This window comes from Saccostrea cucullata, unplaced genomic scaffold (genome assembly GCF_032062105.1).
Source record: "Saccostrea cucullata isolate Sc308-1 unplaced genomic scaffold, CSIRO_AGI_Scuc_v1 ctg208, whole genome shotgun sequence".
In the NCBI taxonomy this organism is placed as follows: Eukaryota; Metazoa; Mollusca; class Bivalvia; order Ostreida; family Ostreidae; genus Saccostrea; species Saccostrea cuccullata.
This window is the reverse complement of record NW_026930701.1, coordinates 398,953-420,183: the sequence shown is the minus strand read 5'-3', so window position 1 is coordinate 420,183 and position 21,231 is coordinate 398,953. Positions and strand designations below refer to the sequence as shown.

Genomic DNA, 21,231 nt, shown 5'->3' with positions numbered 1-21,231 from the left:
CATTCATTTATTTATTTATTTATTTATTTATTTATTTATTTTATTTTATTTTATTTTATTTTATTTTATTTTATTTTATTTTATTTTATTTTATTTATATCTATTTATCTATCTATCAGAATCTATACTTTATCTATCTTTCTATCTATAAAAATGAATCTATCAATTTATCTATTTATTATTTCTTTTGCGTTTTTTCAATGCTTACACATGCACTCTCGAGTCGGTAAAATTCAACATCAAAGGATTCTTTTGATCAATGATTGAGTAATCGATCAACGACAGATAATCCGAGCAAGACAAGGCAGGGTTACTGCCCGTGAATCAGCTGTTGCATTGTGGGTATGGACGCGAAATTTGAATGGCTCCGAAAGAAAACAAACATTTCCCGACAGAGAACTGCTGCCCCTCAGAATGAATTTATTCGGTAAGAGAGTATGATGTATGTTATTGTTTGTACTTTTTGCTGTACTTATATTTATAGTCAGTGTTAAACGCTAAAAAGGAATAGTAAATACCGATTCAAGGTAAACAAAGGATACCGTGAAAGTATCACTGCCATCAGTGCACATGGTTGTACAAGCTAGAGCATTGGCACGTACAACTCGTTTTAAGTTCAATATCATCGCTGTTTGGAACTGTACCAGAGTGAATACTCTTGCTATGAATACTCTTGCTATAATCATTAATGACAGTTATGTGAAAAAGGGGAGGTGTATCGTCCACTTATCCCATGACCGACAAATTTTTCTTTGATCTTCACAAGGGTGTATTTCTCATATCAACAAAAGTGTTGTGATATATTAAATATCACATATGTGATATAAAGCTAGTGATATCCAACCGTTATACCCTAGATGTAGGAGGAGCTATGCAAATGAGACAAAAATTCGTTTCTAGATTTTAATGAACTAACAGAAACAAGAAAAAAACACACAATACAGATAGTTAACACAGTTTAAATCAAAATGCACAAATCTTTACAAAAAAAGACACTGACACGATCTGGTGGAGCAATTCTCGAAGCGGATAGCTTCATCTCCCATAGGAATTCGCACATTCAATGGTAGTTTCCTTCCGGGCATCCTCTGAAAAGTTCATTTCATGAACACTTTGCTCTCATGCACAGTAGAATATCGGAACAGATTTGATATAAAGTCCTCGATCGAGGGTAGGGAAATCCGTATGCGCCCCTGGCTTCAATTACAGTGTACAAAACATTATATAGTGTTTGAAAGTTCTTGGTATATAAAAGTGAGTATTTCGGGAATGATTTTAAACTCACCAAGTTGTTGTTTCGCTGAGATTTTCAGTCGTTGAACACTTGAACCATGTTGACTGCCCATGAACTGATGAATTGTTACGGCGTGTGGTTTTACTTTCTTGATTTTTTAAGCGCACTTATTTCACTGGCCGACACATGTTTTCCGAATCTGTATAGCTAGTATTTTCAGTCCATTCTGTAAAATTTTCCCCTTTCAATTTCGGAAATGATCCCAAACACCAACACGGTAAATCGAAATTCATAAAAGTCCTGGCCACATGGGCCATTTTTAAATCCGATCGCCTGAGTTCATACAATCTGAACTGCTTGACTCGATTGAAAATGATCCTCGTCGTAGGCGTGCTGCAAAAACGGCGATTCTTTACGCTATAGACCCCTTCTACTACTTTCTCCAAATCCATAGAATACAAATGAATTGATTATCTCAAGAAAATGATCACGTGGTACAGTACTAAGAAAATTTACCAAATTTGTAAATCCGTTACTTGGATACCAAAAACCCTTCGCGTTAAAACTATCACGTGGTTCTGATTCAGAGTCTTTATTAGTTGATGCAAAGAAAATACCTAATATGGGAATAGGTCAAATGAAGGGTCATGGGATAAATCAGTTACATGATTGACAGCTCGATGATGCATACAAAATATCGTTTCGTTATTGCAAACTCGGAGGCTAACGCCTCCTCGCGTGCAATAACTCAACGATATTTTGTATGCATCATCTCGTGTCATCATGTAACTATTACACAGTTTTCCGTGCCATACATGTATCAGTCTATGATTATTATGATGAGGTTTTACACAAGTTTGATGTAACGTTACATGTTTGTCTACATTCATTGTTTAGTGATATGCCACACTTTGAAGTTCCAGAGCTCCAGATAATTTTTTACCCCAAAGTATATTTACTCCCTGATTTTCAAATCAATGCAGATTTTGATTTTCAGCAAAATGATTGAAGAGTATTTTGTTTATATATAAATGTTTTGACCTTTATTATGTTCCCCAAACGAAGTTTGGGAACATATTGTTTTTACTTTTTCTGAATTTTTTTCTTTGTTCTTCGGTACTTTTTTGTCCGCGAGTGTTCTCGTAAACTACTCATCCGATCTAGGTGAAACCTTTTTAGGGTCACTAGGTATGTTATGTAGATGTGCGGAACGAAGGTCATTTTGCGCGCACGTGCGTGCAGGTGCGCGCACGTGTAACACGTGAAATGATCAATATAATAGATTTAGCCGTAACTTTTTAAATATTGGATGAAATGCTTTGAAACTCATAATATAAGGATATAATAGTAGTATAGACATGATGACATGGTCAAAATAGCAAGATCTCACGTGCATGCAGGTGCCCTTCGCTGCGATTGGCTGAAACTTAAAGTCTAAATATCTATTTTGTTTTCTGACAAAATCCTTTGAAATTTTGAATATAGTCTTACATTATGAAGATCTACAGCATGATATATAAGAATAATCATGAACGCACGCACATGCACGTGTGCTGCAATCTGATTGGCTAAAACTTTAAATGCCTACAACTTTCTTGGTTCTCAATAATACAGGGTGAAATTTCAAATATGAATAGATATAATGATTGCCTACCTTATACTACTATCAAAAGTAAATACATGGACGTGCATGCACATGCGACCGCACACAATGTATTAAAAGACAGTATACTTTGAGTGTATGATGTTCATGCAGAATTAAGAACTTCTAAATGTCAAGACATGTAACATACTGAAGCATGCAGATCTTTTTACCCTTGACCTTGAAACTTAGGTCAAGGTCACTGGTAACCTGAATAAAATGTTGATATTAACTATTTACCAAAATCACCTTGACCTATGAACTTGAAATCGACCTTAACCTTTGTCCTTGACCCAAGGGTAAAAAGAAACATGAAGTACATGTACATATATCTAGAAACACCTTTCAGAGTTTATTTCGGTTGATGGGTTAGAAGTTAAAGAGGTGGTGGTTTTTAATGACCTTGACCTTTCATCCAAATGTCACAATCAATCTTAAGTTCTTGGAATAAGATACAAGATTCAACTCCAACGTTAAATAGGTTAAGAATAAAAATACCCCCCCCCCACCCACCCACCCACCCACAAACAAATCAAATTAATGGCAACGTAGAGAATCACTGTTAAACTCAAATAACACCTTGGACCCACATAAAATTCCAGGAAAACTACAGAAAAGAGCTCGAGGAAAGTGTATTAAAATATTTCATTTGAGTTTCCAAAGTATTAAGAAATTATTAATTTATACACAAAAAATTACAAATCCTGTCGTGTTTAAAATTAAAGTGCAGATGACCAAAGTTGGCATATAAGCCTTTGATAGCCTATTTATTCAGATGTCGTTAATAGCATTCGATTCTACTGATTTGAAATAATATTTTAATACCAAGCATCCTTTGTTAAATTTACCTTTGAAATTTATTTGAATTTTTTTTAGAATGACGCAATCCCCAGAAATAGCGATTTTCGGTATATTAAAAAAATCAATATACATGTACGCTCCTTCGTAAAATAATCAGATATTTGCATTCATGAAAAAAATATTAATAAGAAGGTGTTAAACAATATAGGTCACATTAGCTGACACGAATGTCTTTTTAAACATCTCTTGTAAAACCCAGAGAGTAGCCCCCTATGCATTGGAAAAAATGAATAGTTCCGGTCAAAAAACCTTTATATATTTATTTACAAAGTATATAAAATTTACCAGGCACAGGTATCAGAGTTGTCAAAATGGCCTGAGAGGAAATATTAAAAAAATTCTGAACAGAAAGGAAAATCCCTTTTCCATGTATGGAACTACTATTGAATATAACCAACCTCGACTTTAACCCTGCCTTGTCGTCGGAATAAAACCAACTTTGAGCCCGAGGTTTAAATAAGTAGAGAAATAAAATGTGAATCGATATATTAAAAATATGACATATGCTTTAGAAATGGTAAATTTATATATGTATTTTTTTCTTTGATTCGCGGGATAGAAAGATATGTTAATCGCTTAATCAACATGCCATAATCATCTTGCATATGCATGTACATGTACGTGTGTGCGCATGCAAAACATTAAACAATATATCGTTGATATCATTGTAACTTTTATATTCTTAAATGAAATCTTGGGATACTTAGCATATTTATAAAAGGTCTTAGAGGAATAAGGCACGATAAGGGACATGGGGAGCGTTTGGGGAACATCTGTAACGGTCTCCGTCTCCATTAGCACTAGTTTTGATTTTGAGCTTGTAATTGAAGTATGTGTTTTTAGCTCACCTCAACTAAGTTGGGGGGAGCTTATGTGATACCCTCGGCGTCGGCGTCCCAGGTTAAGGTTAAGTTTTTTGGAGCAGTTTTCTTTTTAATTACTTCTGTGTCCTATACTGATTAGACTTGCATGGAAGATGGTTTTGGTGTGTTTAATTGTACCAGACAAAGTTTCAGATGCTGCAATTTCAGCAAAGAATTACCAGGTTAATGTTTTTGGAGCAGGTTAACATTTTTGGTGCAGTTTTTGGTGAGGGTTTCATTTCCAAGTAACTATAAGCCTATGTTGACCAAACTTGCATGGATGATACAACTAAGGATGCATACTACCATGCTTGCTTCGGATGCTGAATCTGACCTACATTTTCCGGTTGAGTGAACAGGTTAAAGTTTTTGGTTAGGGTTTCATTTCCAAGTAACTATAAGCCCTATGTTGACCAAACTTGCATGGATGATACATCTAAGGATGCATACTACCGGGCTTGCTTCGGATGCTGAATCTGACCTACATTTTCCGGTTGAGTGAACAGGTTAAAATTTTGGTGCAGGTTTCATTTCCAAGTTACTATAAGCCCTATGTTGACCAAACTTGCATGGATGATACATCTAAGGATGCATACTACCGGGCTTGCTTCGGATGCTGAATCTGACCTACATTTTCGGGTTGAGTGAACAGGTTAAAATTTTGGTGCAGGTTTCATTTCCAAGTTACTATAAGCCCTATGTTGACCAAACTTGCATGGATGATACATCTAAGGATGCATACTACCGGGCTTGCTTCGGATGCTGAATCTGACCTACATTTTCCGGTTGAGTGAACAGGTTAAAATTTTGGTGCAGGTTTCATTTCCAAGTTACTATAAGCCCTATGTTGACCAAACTTGCATGGATGATACATCTAAGGATGCATACTACCGGGCTTGCTTCGGATGCTGAATCTGACCTACATTTTCCGGTTGAGTGAACAGGTTAAAATTTTGGTGCAGGTTTCATTTCCAAGTTACTATAAGCCCTATGTTGACCAAACTTGCATGGATGATACATCTAAGGATGCATACTACCGGGCTTGCTTCGGATGCTGAATCTGACCTACATTTTCCAGTTGAGTGAACAGGTTAAAGTTTTTGGTGCAGGTTTCATTTCCAAGTAACTATAAGCCCTATGTTGACCAAACTTGCATGGATGATACATCTAAGGATGCATACTACCGGGCTTGCTTCGGATGCTGAATTTGACCTACATTTTTCCAGTTGAGCGAACAAATTAATGTTGTTGGTGAAGGTTTCATTTGCAAGTAACTTTAAGCCCTATGTTGACCAAACTTGCATGGATGATACATCTAAGGATGCACACTACCAGGCTTGCTTTGGATGCTGAATCTGACCTACATTTTCTGGTTGAGTGAACAGGTTAAAGTTTTTGGTGCAGGTTTCATTTCCAAGGAACTATGAGTTCGTTAATGACCAATCTTGCATAGATGATACATCTAAGGATGCATACTTCCAGGCTTGCTTCGGATGCTGAATCTGACCTACTTTTTGTGGATGAGTGAAAATGTTAGTTTTGATGCATGTTTCATTTCCAATAAACTATGAGCCCTATAATGAGCAAACTTGCATGGATGATACATCTAAGGATGCACACTAATGGACTTGCTTCGGATGCTGAATTCGACATACATTTTTCAGATAGTAGACAAGGTAAAAGTTATGGTTGCAGGTCTATTACTATAAACTATAAGGCTTATATAACATTGTTTACTTAGTAAACCAAACTTGCACAAATGCTGCATCAAGAGATGAAAACTCTCAAATTTGCTTCAGATGCTGGATTTTCATTACATTTTCATGAAGAAGTAGTTTAAATTTTTTATGTAGGTCTATTTCAAAGTATCAGATCAAAATTGCTTTTAAAAATATTTTCATTTTTGGAATGTATACTTTTTGTTGGTTAATTGTGTGACTTTGCCTTACTTAAAGACAACATTCGTTGAGGTGAGCTCTGTAATCTCTGATTGCCTATGTTTGAAGAGGGGGAAAAAACTTTAAACTTAAAGGTCGGTTCCTGCATTTATTCAAATAAATTTTGCAAATACCAACAAGACTTTTTGCTAAGATTGGGAAGCATTCTTTTTTGACAAGGAAGATTATACATTAGGTCAAGGTACCATAGAGTCAGAGAAATATTCTCCATTTAAGATATCGTATCAAGGGTAAACTAAGAGAAAAGAATCTTCGTTAATATGGCAAGTTGAGAAAGATGAAAAATTGGCTATGAACCCATAATAAAAAAAAGTTATGCCAAGTGCATAGTCTTTCTACATAGAAATTGTTTTTAATCTTAATCTCCGATTCTTCCTTCCGAAATCCAAATGGAGATCGTCATTACTAGAATATGCCTGGTCACTAAAAGGCTTTTAAATTTGTACTTCGTTTTGAGAAAAAGCAAACACTGAGTTAACCTCAATTCGTTTCATATAGTAAGTCGTACCTGTATTCTTCAAATTGTACGCAGTACTTTCGTGGTGTATTGCATATCTATGATTGCTAATGCGTAATTGTACGCTCAATTTTAATATTCAATGCATATTTTTTAAAATCTAATGCGTATTTCTGCAAATACGCACCTTATCTGGAGCTCTGATTGAACAATAAATCACTGATTCATGCACATGCAACAGCAATGTGTTTTTCTAGAAAATTGAAAAGTAGTCTTCCCATTGCCATTGATTGCTGCATTATGATTGGGGGGGAGGAGGGGGTAATACATTGAGTTGACTCAGTGTTTTCCCTAAGAACTGGCTACTTACCAAATAAATTGACTGTTTCAATATTGAAAAATTAGCGTGTTATGGAAATTTGTTTGCACACTTTGTTGTAGTTATGAGACTATATGTAACAGCTTATGATAAATTTTTTTTTTTATTTTAGCTTATGATCATGTTGCATTTTCCTTGGCATTCAACAATTTTGACTTCAAACTAAAACGCATGCTTAAACCTCTTGGCACTCTGTCCGTGTTATAATGTTTTGTATGCAATAGATTTCCATTCAATCACTATATATATGCAAAGGACAAAATAATGTAAAAAATATGTACATGTATATATATCATACTGAACCAGTAGGCTTGTCTTGATCTCTTAATATATTAATTAGGCCAATAGTAAATACACTCTTGTTTCCTGACCATAAATAAATGGGGTAGCTAGGTAGGAAAAGAAATTATTTTGAGAGAAATTTTTATTTTCAATTAACATGATTGAGCATGTTAAGCAATGTGTCATTTTTTTTTTAAAAATATAGTCTCATAACTGCAAACAAATTGAGTAATATGCATTAGCATGTGTTGAAATAAAGTGAAGGTATCCTGGGCTGTACACTTATGGTGTAGAATTTATTTTTTGTACATTATATTGTTGGTCAAAATTTAGTATTTCAGGAAAATACCCCTCCCAAACACCACACCCCCACAAAATGAAAATACATGTAAAAAAAAGAAAACTTTTCGGGTTGGAGGGTAAAATGTAGGGTAGGTCAAGTGACAGGAAAGAAGAGTAATTTTTTGGCTTTATTTGCATCACAGTGTACAATTTCTGGATATCATTGTCAAAAACTTCTCAACAGCACAGAAAAAAAAACATAAAACTAAAAACAAGAACATGGAGAAAATATTCACATGTAAAATTTTTAAGAAACAACTACATGTATGTGACAGAAAAAAGGGTTTTTTTATTCCCTGTTGTTTTTTTTTTTTGTTTTTTTTTTTTTTCTTCATTTATGAAAAAAAATTAGGCTCAAGAAAAACATAGACTGTCCCCCCCCCCCTCCTGCATGACTTTATTCCATTTAATACCAGCTTCTGTGTGTGTGTATTCAACAGAAGCTTTCAGGTAATGACCTGTCACCTGTCACAGTTGTGTGTACAGGTGATAAACAGAGTACCTGACTACCTACAGTATACAAACAGAGGGTGCTACTGGGAAAAGGGGGATAGGAAGTGATGTACAAATCTCACAACCTCAATTGTGAAAATAAAATGATTGAACTCAATTTTTAAACTTACAAAACCATTTTTTTCCAGTGATCTCAGAATTGAAAATTTGTTGTTAGTAAAAGATCAGAAGTTAGAAATACTTGATACATGAAGTATTGAACATAAAGGAGGCCTGGAAATGTTTTAGGAATAAGATCAGAAGTTAGAAATACTTGATACATGAAGTATTGAACATAAAGGAGGTCTGGAAATGTTTTAGGAATAAGATCAGAAGTTAGAAATACTTGATACATGAAGTATTGAACATAAAGGAGGTCTGGAAATGTTTTAGGAATAAGATCAGGAGTTAGAAATCCTTGATACATGAAGTATTGAACATAAAGGAGGTCTGGAAATGTTTTAGGAATAAGATCAGAAGTTAAAAATACTTGATACATGAAGTATTGAACATAAAGGAGGTCTGGAAATGTTTTAGGAATAAGATCAGGAGTTAGAAATACTTGATACATGAAGTATTGAACATAAAGGAGGTCTGGAAATGTTTTAGGAATAAGATCAGAAGTTAGAAATACTTGATACATGAAGTATTGAACATAAAGGAGGTCTGGAAATGTTTTAGGAATAAGATCAGGAGTTAGAAATACTTGATACATGAAGTATTGAACATAAAGGAGGTCTGGAAATGTTTTAGGAATAAGATCGTGAAGATGTTTTAAATATTGCTTAAAACTATTTTGCAAAAATTAAAATCATTGTATGTACATGCACGTCAAGGTGTTCCCCTCAGTAGTTTCTGAGAGTTTCTCCAAATATTTCTAAGATTATTTGATCTATTTCCTTGTTATTTTGAACATTTATCAAGTTTTATAAACAATCTGCAATATCTAAAATACCAGATTTAATAAATTCTTGTCAATGACTTTTGTTTCAAAAATAAATTCTGATTTTATTCAAGAATTTTGATAATTTAGATCCCATGCATGGTTATCTGAAATTCAAAGTAAAAAAACAGATATTTTAACTTTCGGGAATGAATTTATTAATACAAATAAATAAATATATAAAATGTTATCATCAACTCAATTAATTTCAAATGATATTAGCTGCCCTTTTTTTTATACATTTAATGTATACTTAATATTGTTATTTATTTGAGATTTTTTAATCTTCGTCCGTATTGACATTTTTTCTTTACTTTTATATTGTTTGACCTTTTTTCCCACAGTAGAAAAGTAAAGGAGATTCTGGATTAATTAGGGAGGTCAACATTACTAATTGTTAAAACAACACACTACTGTGAAGTTAATTCTGGGTACACAATCCCTGATTGGTCTAAATTGACCTTACATAGGTCAGCCATAGGAATGGCAGTCTCTGATTGGTCCATTTATAATCAGCTATTGTTCTCTCAAGTGTCAAACTCCCTCCTTGTCACTTGGCTTATTAGTGTTAACTGTTAATTGATTAATTTAATTGAAAGTGTCAAGAAGTGTGGATTTGTGATTTTAATTACCTGTTAATTATGCAGTTTATACAAGACAGGCTGTCTCTGTTATTGTAAGTAATGCCTTTACTAATTAAGTCATAACAGTAGTTAAGGTAGAAGTACTTTTTATGATTTGAATATTACTTAGAGCTGGTGTTTTATATACACTGAAAAATGTGTCAACTGTTACTTCCACACACACAAAAAACAAAACAAAACAAACTGGGACAAGCTCATAATGAATGAAGAATCTAAGAGGGATTTAGACAAGTGTAGAAAGAAAAAGAAAGGGGCTTCAATCAGTTTGGGGATGGTTAAGAAAGAGAGTGAGAGAGGGGGAGTTAGTCATTATAATTATGAAAAGAGTCAGGGGTCTGCCAACAGGTAAAGCATTCTTATTTTTATACATATGTTGTATTTATGTTTCAGCAGGATGGAGTTTAGAGAGAAATTGCATGATGTAGTTTATTTAGTAGTAGTTTTTGTTCATCTTTGAATTATTTCAATAATATTTATTTATATGAAACAATATATATATCAAAAAAAGTGGGTGTGGGTGCTTAACTTAAAGTTAAAAGATGTTTTAAAAACATACCTCTTTATTTTAAAGTTTGATTATTGATGCCAACATGATGACTGCAGGTCTTTTAATAATTACATATGGGATTACTGGTAGTTTGTATAAATGGCTTAAGAATGTTAATGTCGGTCATTTGAGGTGTTATTTCAACACCTAAACCCTTATATGCTGGTGTTCCCCAGGGCTCAGTTTTAGGACCACTTTTGTTCTTAATTTATGTTAATGAAGTTGCTGATAATATGGTTACTTTTTGTAGATTATTTGCTGATGATAATTCTTTGCAGCATTGGTCTCATAATATGAAAAAAAGAATTGAAAGAGACTTAAACAAAGATTTAAATGCTCTGGAAATATGGTCTAAAAAATGGCTATTGAAATTTATATATTTGAAAACAAAATATAAAATGTTTAGCACAAAGAAAAATATAGAATATCCAAGCTTCTTTTTCAACAATGTGAATTAGACTTCATTACACAACACAAACACCTCGGAGTCTCTCCATTTCACACGATGCTAGTTGGTCACCACATTAAAATATACTGTCTATTCAAACTGACAAGAAATTCTGTCTTATGATATTCCAAAGTGTCGATTACAAACTTATAAATCTCTTGCTTTATTCCTACTGTAGTTAATGAATGGAACTCCATTCCACTTGAAACTCGAAATTTACAGTCAATGTCGAAATTCAAGTCTAAAATTAGTAATAAAAAATCTATGGCCACCTTCTTACTGTGTGCGGTAACAGAAGACTTAATGTTCTTCAAACCAGACTACAACATAATTGTGTATTAAATAACGACCTTTTTAGATGCAATTTAATATCAAGTCCCTTGTGCACGTGCGGTAAAGTTGAGGACACATATCATTATTTTTTACTATGTCCAAAGTATGTGAACGCCAAAATGAATTTTTAAATAAATTTTTACAATTTGACAAAATCCACATACTAGATACACATGTTTTATTATGGGGGGTTGAATCACTGAGTGCTGCAGAGAATGAACATCTCTTTTCTTTTGTTCAAACATTTATTAAGCATTCTGGTAGATTTCCTTGCTAATTACTGTACCAATATTGATATATGAATCTGTTCAACTTTATATATTTATACATATATGCAAAATGCATCAATCTGTTTACTTTTGCAAATTCTGAATACTTTTTATAGCATGCTTAACTGTGACAATATCAATGTGTAATTTATATGAAGTAGGTCATAGGGAGAGGGCGTTTGTTTTCAAACTTGAATCCCTTTGTAATTATATTACAATAAAAATATGTTCAAATCATGACTGCATGCATGAAATAATTACATGGAATCCTTGTTCATGAGCTAAAGTGACTTAATCTATTAATTATAACACAATGAACTTTATGATGTTCTTTTTTCATTTATTTAATATTGTCGTATACCACATTGTAAACACCATTAAAAGTAGGAGATGTGCTGTTGGACTTATAATAAAATAAAATCAATATTTTACCAACAGAATAAACATGATAAAATAACAAATTAACCATCCAATCATATTCTAGGTCTGCAGTAGTTCTTGATCTGGATGAAATGAAATCACGTAAATAATCCTCTCCTAAATTTTAAATTAAAAAAAAAAATCACTTATATGTAACCAGAAAAGAAGAATAAAATTAAAAATGGAAACATGACTATAATATGTTAATGTTATTTGTACAAAAATGAAGAATACAAGATGTGTTTGTGAAACACTATGCGCCCGGCGGCAACAAAGTTAAAAACATCTATTTTTAGCATATTGATCATAGTCAAGGTCACAAGGTCATTGACCATGGTGTCATTTGAAAGAACTTAATCGGTGGAGTATGCATGCTAAATATGAAGTCCCTATCTCCTATAGTTCAAAAGTTATAGCAAAAAGTGTAAAGAGCTATTTTTAGCATATAGGTCACAGTCAAGGTCACAAGATCATTGACCTTGTTGTCCTTTGAAAGGACTTTATCGGTGGAGTATGCATACCAAATATGAAGTCCCTATCTCCTATGGTTCAAAAGTTATCACATAACAGTAAAAAGCTATTTTTAGCATATAGGTCACAGTCATCACAATTTTGACCTTGCTGTCGTTTGAAAGGACTTTATCAGTGGAGTATGCATACCAAATATGAAGTCCCTATCTCCTATGGTTCAAAAGTTATGACAAACAGTGGAAAAAGCTTTTTTTAGCATATAGGTCACAGTCAAGGTCACAAGGTCATTGACCATTGTGTCATTTGAAAGAACTTAATCGGTTAAATATGCATTCCAAATATGAAGTCCCTATCTCCTATGCTTCAAAAGTTATGGCAAAAAGTGTAAAAAGCTATTTTTAGCATATAGGTCACAGTCAAGGTCACAAGATCATTGACCTTGCCGTCATTTGAAAGGACTTTATCGGTGGAGTATGCATACCAAATATGAAGTCCCTATCTCCTATGGTTCAAAAGTTATGACAAACAGTGGAAAAAGCTATTTTTAGCATATAGGTCACAGTCAAGGTCACAAGGTCATTGACCTTGAAGTCATTTGAAAGGGCTCTATTAGTGGAGTATGCATACCAAATATGAAGTCTCTATCTCCTATTGTTCAAAAGTATATGGCAAAGGTATATTGACAACATTTCTTGAGAATGATGGATTTCTGTTCTGATACAATTTACCCTTTCAAATAGCTATAACAATTACCCGGCTGAAATGATTTTACAGACCAAAACATTAGTAGGCTAAAATTCAACTCATATGGAAACGGCCACCACTTGTTGGTGAAGGTATCAAAAATTTTGTCCTATACTCGGCACACAGGGCAAATTGAATAGGTATGGATCTTTTTCGTGCCAGCACCTACGGCTACACGGGGCCTCAATTTATACTGGGATTCAAACCTGGCCTGGACATAAGCAGACACTACAAGTCTAACCATTGTATCTTGATGAAAGTATGTTAATATCTTGTCTAGGCGTTCACTGGGCAGGGGAAAAGTTTGAATTTGAATGTTAAAGACTATATAGGCACTCTTAAATCCAAATTGGGGATGGACTGGGGTCAAATTTTCATGGTTTAATTAAAGAAGAAAAAATGATGGTAAGAGATCTAGCAAAATTGAATAGTGGAGAGCATGATTTGGGGAGTACATGTACATCTGAAAGCATAGAGAAAGGGGTACAACTCTTGTCATTACATTGAGTCACTCAGATTATAAGGTATAATACTGTAGATGTACCGTACTTATTTCCACGGAGTCATAGTTCCATGGAATCTCAATTTCTGTTTAATCCGCAGGTAGAAAATTACATGGATTTCTTAGACTGTTGCTATATTCCTTACATTTATATTAAATGGACAAATTTCTGACCGCGAACATTGTGTTAGTTAATACCACACGGAAAAAGTACTTCTACAGTTTATAATAATTTTGAGAAAGGAGGTGAATTAAACTTTATAGAATCATTGAAATGGCACTATTTAGATTGAGTAAAGTTGAACATTTTTATACATGAAAACAAAAAGTTTTTTAATGTCCCCGTCATAAAATGGCCAATGGCTTCTACTTTTGCCTTGTACTGGCAGTCTGTCATCGCCATTTATGTATTGGAATTATTCGTATTAAATTCATATGATTATATCTGCATGGAAATTGATCTCTTTTGATTATTATATATCATGTATATAACTGCTGGTTATGCAGCTTATCAATTAGCAGGCATGTTTAAGATCAAATATATGGTTATTTTATATTTTGAATAATCTTAGTTACAGTTATTGATTTATTATACAATAATATTTGTTGTTGAAACTTTTAAAGAAAGGATAAAAATAGACAGCAAGGGAACTCTGACTTGACAATTTTATGTTTACACTGTATCCTTTGAGGAGTTATCCCTCTTATCACAGGGTCAACAACCTTAAAAACTATTAATATTCAAAGATGAAGGGGAAAATTTGGCATCAATATACATGATATAAAAAAATGTCTGGTTTTGATACATTTATAACTTTTGGATTGGAATTGATCGTTTTAATTGATGCATTAACATGATTAACATGATTAATTCTCCTGCATAAGTTTGTATTCCTAGTACATTGAAATTTGATTGAGCAAAAAACCCAGCAACTTTATCCCTATAGATGAATAATTATTGTCACATACTAAATTCTGAGACAAGAGTAGATTTACTATCTCTGCCTGACTCCTTTCCCACAGCAATATACAGACTCTGTCAGTGGGGGGTCAGGGGGGATTACAGGCCTGATGACCCCCCGGGGAGACCGATAATGACCCAGTCACAAGTTGACCTGAGCACTGTATGTCAGATGTAGATATAATGTAGATAAAAGGCCCTCCACTGACCAATGTGAACAGATGGCCAGTGTTTAGTGCTATATGGACAGTGTCTGTTATAAATTAGTGTTTACATGTTACTTAATGATTAGGATTTATTAATGGTTTTATGAATTTTCTGATCAGGTAAGTTCATTGTGCATTGTGTCCTCTATTATTATTTTTTTTTAAGGTTATATTCAACACTTCCACTGGTAGCATATCTTTTTCCACAAAAAGGGAGGGGTGATATTCTTGATGTTGGTTGTACTGAAATTAATGAAAAATTTCAAAGCCAAGGGAGGGGGGTCTTTCCAAGAAAAATCATCAGCAGAGCTAATAGAAGTTTTTACTCATTAAAAAAAATTTGATAGAAGAGTGTCTGACAAATCAAGAAAAATTTAAATTTGTTTTTGAGGAATGAATGGATAGGGGGTGGGGTGTGTAATGTAAAGTAAAAATGTACTAATTAAATAACAGTGAACTTATAAAGGTCGACTTAATCCACGTTAAAGATCTGTCCCGAATTGCAGGGTAGCTTTTTGTATATATTTTTCAAAACAAATTATATATTTCAATAGCCTATACTTAATCAGGTTGGATTTTATTTTTATACACAGGATTCTGAAGTTTTTATCGTAAAAAAAATAAATTAAAAAAAAAAATCACCCTTCACTTTTTAGTTATAGGAAAATTTTTTTCTATAATAAAAGTATGAGGGGGGGGGGAGTTAATATTCTGTTGAAATAGGGTGGCATTTTAGTCTACAAACACATATTTAATCTAGTCAGGATATAAAATATGGGTAATCAATCATTGTTCAATTTTTGATTGTCGATCATCTTTAAATAACAATGACTGTTCATATATTAATTTAAAATAAGGTGATAAATTAAAAAAAATCAGGTTTTAATAAAATAGAGTTTAATTGTGCAAGAAACATTTTTTATTTAGGCGATGAATATAAAATTTTTAAGGTTTTATTAAAACAGAATTTTGTGCAAGAAACATTGTTATATTTAAAATTAGGTAATAAATAGAAAATTTCAGGTTTATTAAAATAGAATTAGAATTTTGTGGAAGAAACTATTCTTGAACACGAGAAAGCCAGAGTTTTAGTTATACCCTGTATACTCGTGTTGTTAAGAGGTGCCTAAGGAGATGTGATTTTTGTTAAAAAAGATTGTTTTTGATTTTCTGGAATAATTCCCATGTAAAGAAGCAGCCTCAAGATATATCAGACTAATAGGGATTTGTTAAAATGTCTGAAATGTTGGGAAAAATAACACTGTGTACCATGTGTACTGAACTAATTATCTGATTATTTGATAGGCTTAGTTAAGAGTTCATGTTGTGTAAGTTGGGGGGGGGTCCAAATTTATCAGTTGTCAGAAAAAGTGTGAAAATAAGTTTAACACAAAATGATCCCTACATACATACATGTCTATTTATTAATTAAATTTATTGTTTAGTATATATTATTATTATATAATTACATTCCATCTGTTTCCTTCAATATGTTTAATTTATCTCTAAAGCACACATTAATTTGAAATTAAATTGCCCCTGTTACTGTCTGAGAAGTATGAGAAGCTTGTCATTATATGATTAAATCAGGGTTGTTAGAGACAGCCAGGAAACAGGAGATCTAAACACAATGGACAGGAAAAGACTTCAAGAGTCCTGAACAGTTAGCTTATGTGGTCTGGGTTGTGATAGCTAAGCTTGTTTATCAGTGGTAGTTTGTGTAGACCTATAATTAGTGTGTCACGGGTCATTGTTGTGTCGACCCCCCAGGGTATGGAGATTTCTATAAAACAACTTGTAACACCTGACCAGGGGGGTTAAAATGGATTAAAATGTTAATGATATAATACAGGAATTTACTTAGAAAGGGCCTCATCAAAAATGTAAACAAAAAAATTGTGGTTTAATATGAGAAAAAAACAATTTTTCCATGTCATAGGAATGTGTTGGAAATATTTTGCAGTTCTTGAGTGCAAATTGATTCATTAGGTTTGAAATTTTTTAAATGATATGCAGTTGATTTTTTTAAGTTGCCTAATTTGAATGTTTGTTGTGCATACAAATCCGACTATGGCATTCCTGATATAATCCAAAACAAAAAATTTAATCATTAGGATTTACATAGCTGAGGTGCATTAATAGGAATGTTAATCCTCGTTTCATTATTGTCGACGCAGTAACAGGGTGAGATTTTTTCTTACAGCACAGAAGAGTACCGACCGATGAAGACCGATGACCCCGAAGCTTTCTCCGAGACCGAGGTCCGGAAGATGAAGAAGCTCTCCAAGCGACGCACCCTACTCTTCATCCCCAGCTTCCGCAAAAAGAACATCAAGTTGTTCCGAGAAGACGGCGCACCCCCCAAGGACAGCGACTCCGGTCGAGACAGCGATTCCGTGAACAGTGGCGATTCCAAGGGAGATAACCTCTCCATCCGCAGCAGCCTGAGTTCCCTTGACAGCGGGTTTGGATCCACCACCAACTCCTCCTCCAGTCTGATGTCGCGCGTGGTGTCCGACATTCCTGACGTCATACGAGAGGAGTCCAGAGGCCGCGCCCCCATTGCTTCACCGGAGGACGATTCCCTGCTGGAGGATCCCAGTGATGGTACTGGGGCGGATCCTGTCTCCACAGTACGGGAGGGTGGGGATTCCCGAGAGGACTGCTCTGCCTCGTCCTTCCACACACTGAGTGACTCCTGCAGCTGTGATTCCTGTGGTGACTCTTCTAGTGATTCTGAGGGGGAGGATCGTGTGAGGGTGGACGATTCCTCGGATTCCGATTCAGACCTGGCGTCAGTGACCCGTACTGTTACTCCCACATCCCAGCGAAGTACCTCCACAGACTCTGACAGTGACTCGGACCTTGACGAGTGCTCCAGCTTCTTTACACAGGACAAGTGCTTTCTTCCTAACGCTTCAGCGAAGCCCAGGAACCCAATTGTACATACAAATTCTGTAAATAGAGGAAACCGTATAAAGACGAATGGCAGCGTCATCAAGAGGAAGTCCCACCAACAGCTAGTGACGCCCCTACCTACGTACGCACGGAGCCATGCCCTGCCAGCTTCTGCAGCCAAAGCCAGCAGATCCTCCAGCTTCAACTCCGACAGTGACAGTGCTTTCAAGTCCTTCACCTCCTGCAGTGACTCTACCGACTCTGTTAACTCCAGTAGGACTATGACCTGTGATGTGGTACAGAGGAATCGGATCTCCTACTGTGAGCCAGATGTCATCCCCAAGCCTGTGCCAAAACTCAGCAGAAGTGAGAGCGAGAGACGAAGCAGGTCCAAACTCCGCAGTCCCATTCTACAAGTCCACAACCGGAGCCTGAACCGAGAAGTCCTGAAGAGTGCGGCAGTGGTTCCCGATCTTCCACCGGACTCCTCCAAGTCTCCGGCTGATATCCAGCAGTCCATGCAGAACACAGCGTACTGGGTCAGCAACAGTCGATACAGCAGCGATCCGGACGACAGCACCCAGCTCCTGAAGGACAATCCCGAGGTCAGCGAGCGGGAACTGTGTCAGGAAATCATCGGGATCTACTTCGGCGAGGACGACAGCGACAGTTCCCTGTCTTCTTCCTGTCTGGACAACTCGCTGGACGGCCAGGATTCCACGTCATCGTCGTCATCCTCGTCAGATTCCGCTTACCTCCCACGCACCCTGGAGACGAACCTGGACGATTTCTCCACAGCCGTCTACATCCCAGCGAAAGCTTCTGAGGCCCACACCCGCAAAATCAACAGTGGTAAGTTTTCAAGATTTCTTAAGTGTGCCTGAGTTATCAATTGAGAAAAAAATGTAATTTAATATGGGAAAGAATGTCATTAGTTTGACCTTAGGCAGTCATTATTTTAAAAGGTGTTTAAGATGAAATTTTTTTTTTTTATGATTGTAGAAGAAAAATAATAGAGAATTAGAATTTATAATAACACATATTTTTACCATGTACCTTTTCAAAAAAACGAGATTTTTATTAAAGCATTCAATTTATGATTAGTTTGCATTTCAAAGAATCATCGAGTTGTGAGCTGTTTGTCAATGAATACAAAAATGGAATACTCCATTGGTACCTTCAATGACTAATAAGCTGTTGTTATTTTTAGCCAAGGTGATGAAGACGAAGGCGGCAGTGAAATCCAAACCTGAGCCCCAGAACCACAGGAGCCAGGGAGGGACCAGACTCTGCTGTGAAGAGAAGCCCGTACCCAAACTGGTAAGTTTATAATCAGTTATTTTGTAAACAAATGAACAACTCCTATAATTTATGAATTAATTGAAAAAGAAATTGAACAAGCCATTATAAGGATTGATAAGAAAAAGTTCCTCTAAGAGTTTATCTTAATGTTTTCCTTTTTGAATACATGTGTTGCAAGTTGGATGTTTTTATCATTGGACTTTAAACCTTATGAGAAATGTGTACCCTTAAGGTTTGGCCATTGCTGCTTAAACATCAATCATTGTGGTCATGGCTTTTTAATTTACATGTACATACCAAGTTAATAACTACAAAAATCAGTCCTTGTTGTCATTGTTTTTTAGTCTCTTCACCAAGTTTTTTTTTTTAATTTACAGAGTGAGCAGGAAGTGGATACGATCACCAAACTCCACACGATCTGTAATGGCCAGCGAATCGTACGCTACCTCAACATGTCCGAGCTTCCCATGGTGCACTTCCCTCGTAAGTCTTCATCTGTATTCCGCTTTTCAACCTGAATCAAATGGGCTTTGGAAACTTCCTAATCGTTATTATTTTGTGGTAGAATTAGATCTAGGAGTGATATTTTTATTGTAAAATTAATGGCTGCAGAGATGTATATATGAACAGTATTAGTAACTTGAAAAGGAAAGAAGTGAACCATTTCTTATTAAAACTGTCCTTCAAAGATAGAGCCAGAATTTTTTTTGGCATATGAAATATTTCTGCCTGTGTTTAAATTATTTTAAGGAAGAAAGTTTTAAGTAAGTTTTCATTCTGTTTCAGCTCCAAAGCGAGCCAGCCGGATCATCTGGAACCCGGATCTGGAGGAAGTGTCTCTGAGTCACCACTCCCCACGCAACACCCCCACCAAGCCGCGGTCAGCCCTCCGACAGGTACAGCCTCAGTAATATCTCAGTAGTTATAATATCTCAGTAGAAATTGTATCTCAGTAGTTATAATATCTCAGTAGGTATAAACTCAAAGTCCGCAGGACAATATCCAAGGAATGATTCTTTGCATGAAGTCATCATCAGAACTATATCTTAAGGCCTAACACGCTTAAAGATGATTCATCCTTTGAAATCTGTGTAAATATTAAAGAGTCACATATTAAATAAGTTAAATATTTTTTATATGAAAGTGTTTTTATCAAAAAGAGGATAAAGTGATACTTTATAGAAGTTGTTGATTACAGGCTGTGTAGTAATTTCTGTTTTTTATCTGTTACAGAGACCCAGTGGATACACTTTCCCGTTCCTTGAAGACAAGCCCTCCCCTATCGTCATCACCAGGGTCCGCAGGAGCAAGTCCATGTCCCGGGCGTCCAAAGAGTGGCCGTGGTAGAAACTTTACCGAGCCCAAAATCTGAGGCCTTCAAAGAGTGGCCATGGAAGAACTAGAAACTTGACGGAGTTCTAAGTCCGAGCCTTCAAAGAGTGACCATGGAAGAAACTGTACTTGAGTCCTATGTCCGAGGCCTCTGAAACATCGCCATGGTAAAAACTTTTCCGAGACCAAAGTCCGAGGCTTTCAAAGAGTGGCTGTGGTAGCTGATACCTTAGGGAAGACAACTTTGCTGTGTGTAAGCCGGCATAAACAATTTCCTTACGGGAGCCAAGAAGTGAACTTCCCACTACCCCATGTCCTTGTCAGTATCGGCGTTCTCGTGCTGTGTGTAGATCACAAGTCGTTAATTCCCGCACAAAGATGTGCAGTCTTCTCTTGAGAACTTAAGTGACCTTCATAAGGAGAAATGTTTGTTTTCCGAATTCCGAGACCAGTGCATCCAAGGAAATATAAAGAGAGAAATCGCGAAAGAAGGACTTTGTGAAATAAAGGCATTGTTCCATGTCAGAGGAGTTTTGGGTTTTTTTATTGTTTTTAGTTGTTTTGTTTTTAGCCTTTTGATGTTTTATGGTTTATCATATTGTCATGCTTAGAGGTTTTATGCATTTGTTACTGAAATGTTTTTAGAGAAAAAACGATGATTTTAGCTGGTGTACTTAACTCTTCAAGACAAGTCTTACTTT

At 35.3% G+C, this 21,231-nt stretch overlaps 1 protein-coding gene across 2 annotated transcripts; it reads left to right on the top strand.

The window, feature by feature from the left end:
• The first annotated feature begins 204 nt into the window (after positions 1-204).
• On the top strand, positions 205-20,753 carry LOC134229703 (dentin sialophosphoprotein-like). Of its 2 annotated transcripts, none has more exons than XM_062711473.1 (6): positions 205-427; positions 17,202-18,748; positions 19,107-19,216; positions 19,576-19,681; positions 19,985-20,094; positions 20,432-20,753. In XM_062711473.1, exons 1-6 carry the CDS (start codon positions 345-347, stop codon positions 20,543-20,545), a joined length of 2,070 nt encoding a protein of 689 aa, XP_062567457.1. In that variant the 5' UTR covers positions 205-344; the 3' UTR covers positions 20,546-20,753. The 2 variants fall into 2 exon arrangements, with proteins under 2 accessions (XP_062567457.1, XP_062567458.1); XM_062711474.1 differs by lacking the exon at positions 205-427 and adding an exon at positions 16,002-16,881.
• The last annotated feature ends 478 nt before the right edge of the window (positions 20,754-21,231 follow it).

Bases quoted from the DNA above. Each gene is read 5' to 3' on its own strand.
- LOC134229703 (XM_062711473.1), top strand. From the start codon at position 345: ATGGACGCGAAATTTGAATGGCTCCGAAAGAAAACAAACATTTCCCGA. The intron at 428-17,201 runs GTAAGAGAGTAT...TTTTTCTTACAG, and splicing joins CCTCAGAATGAATTTATTCG to CACAGAAGAGTACCGACCGA. The intron at 19,682-19,984 runs GTAAGTCTTCAT...ATTCTGTTTCAG, and splicing joins TCCCATGGTGCACTTCCCTC to CTCCAAAGCGAGCCAGCCGG.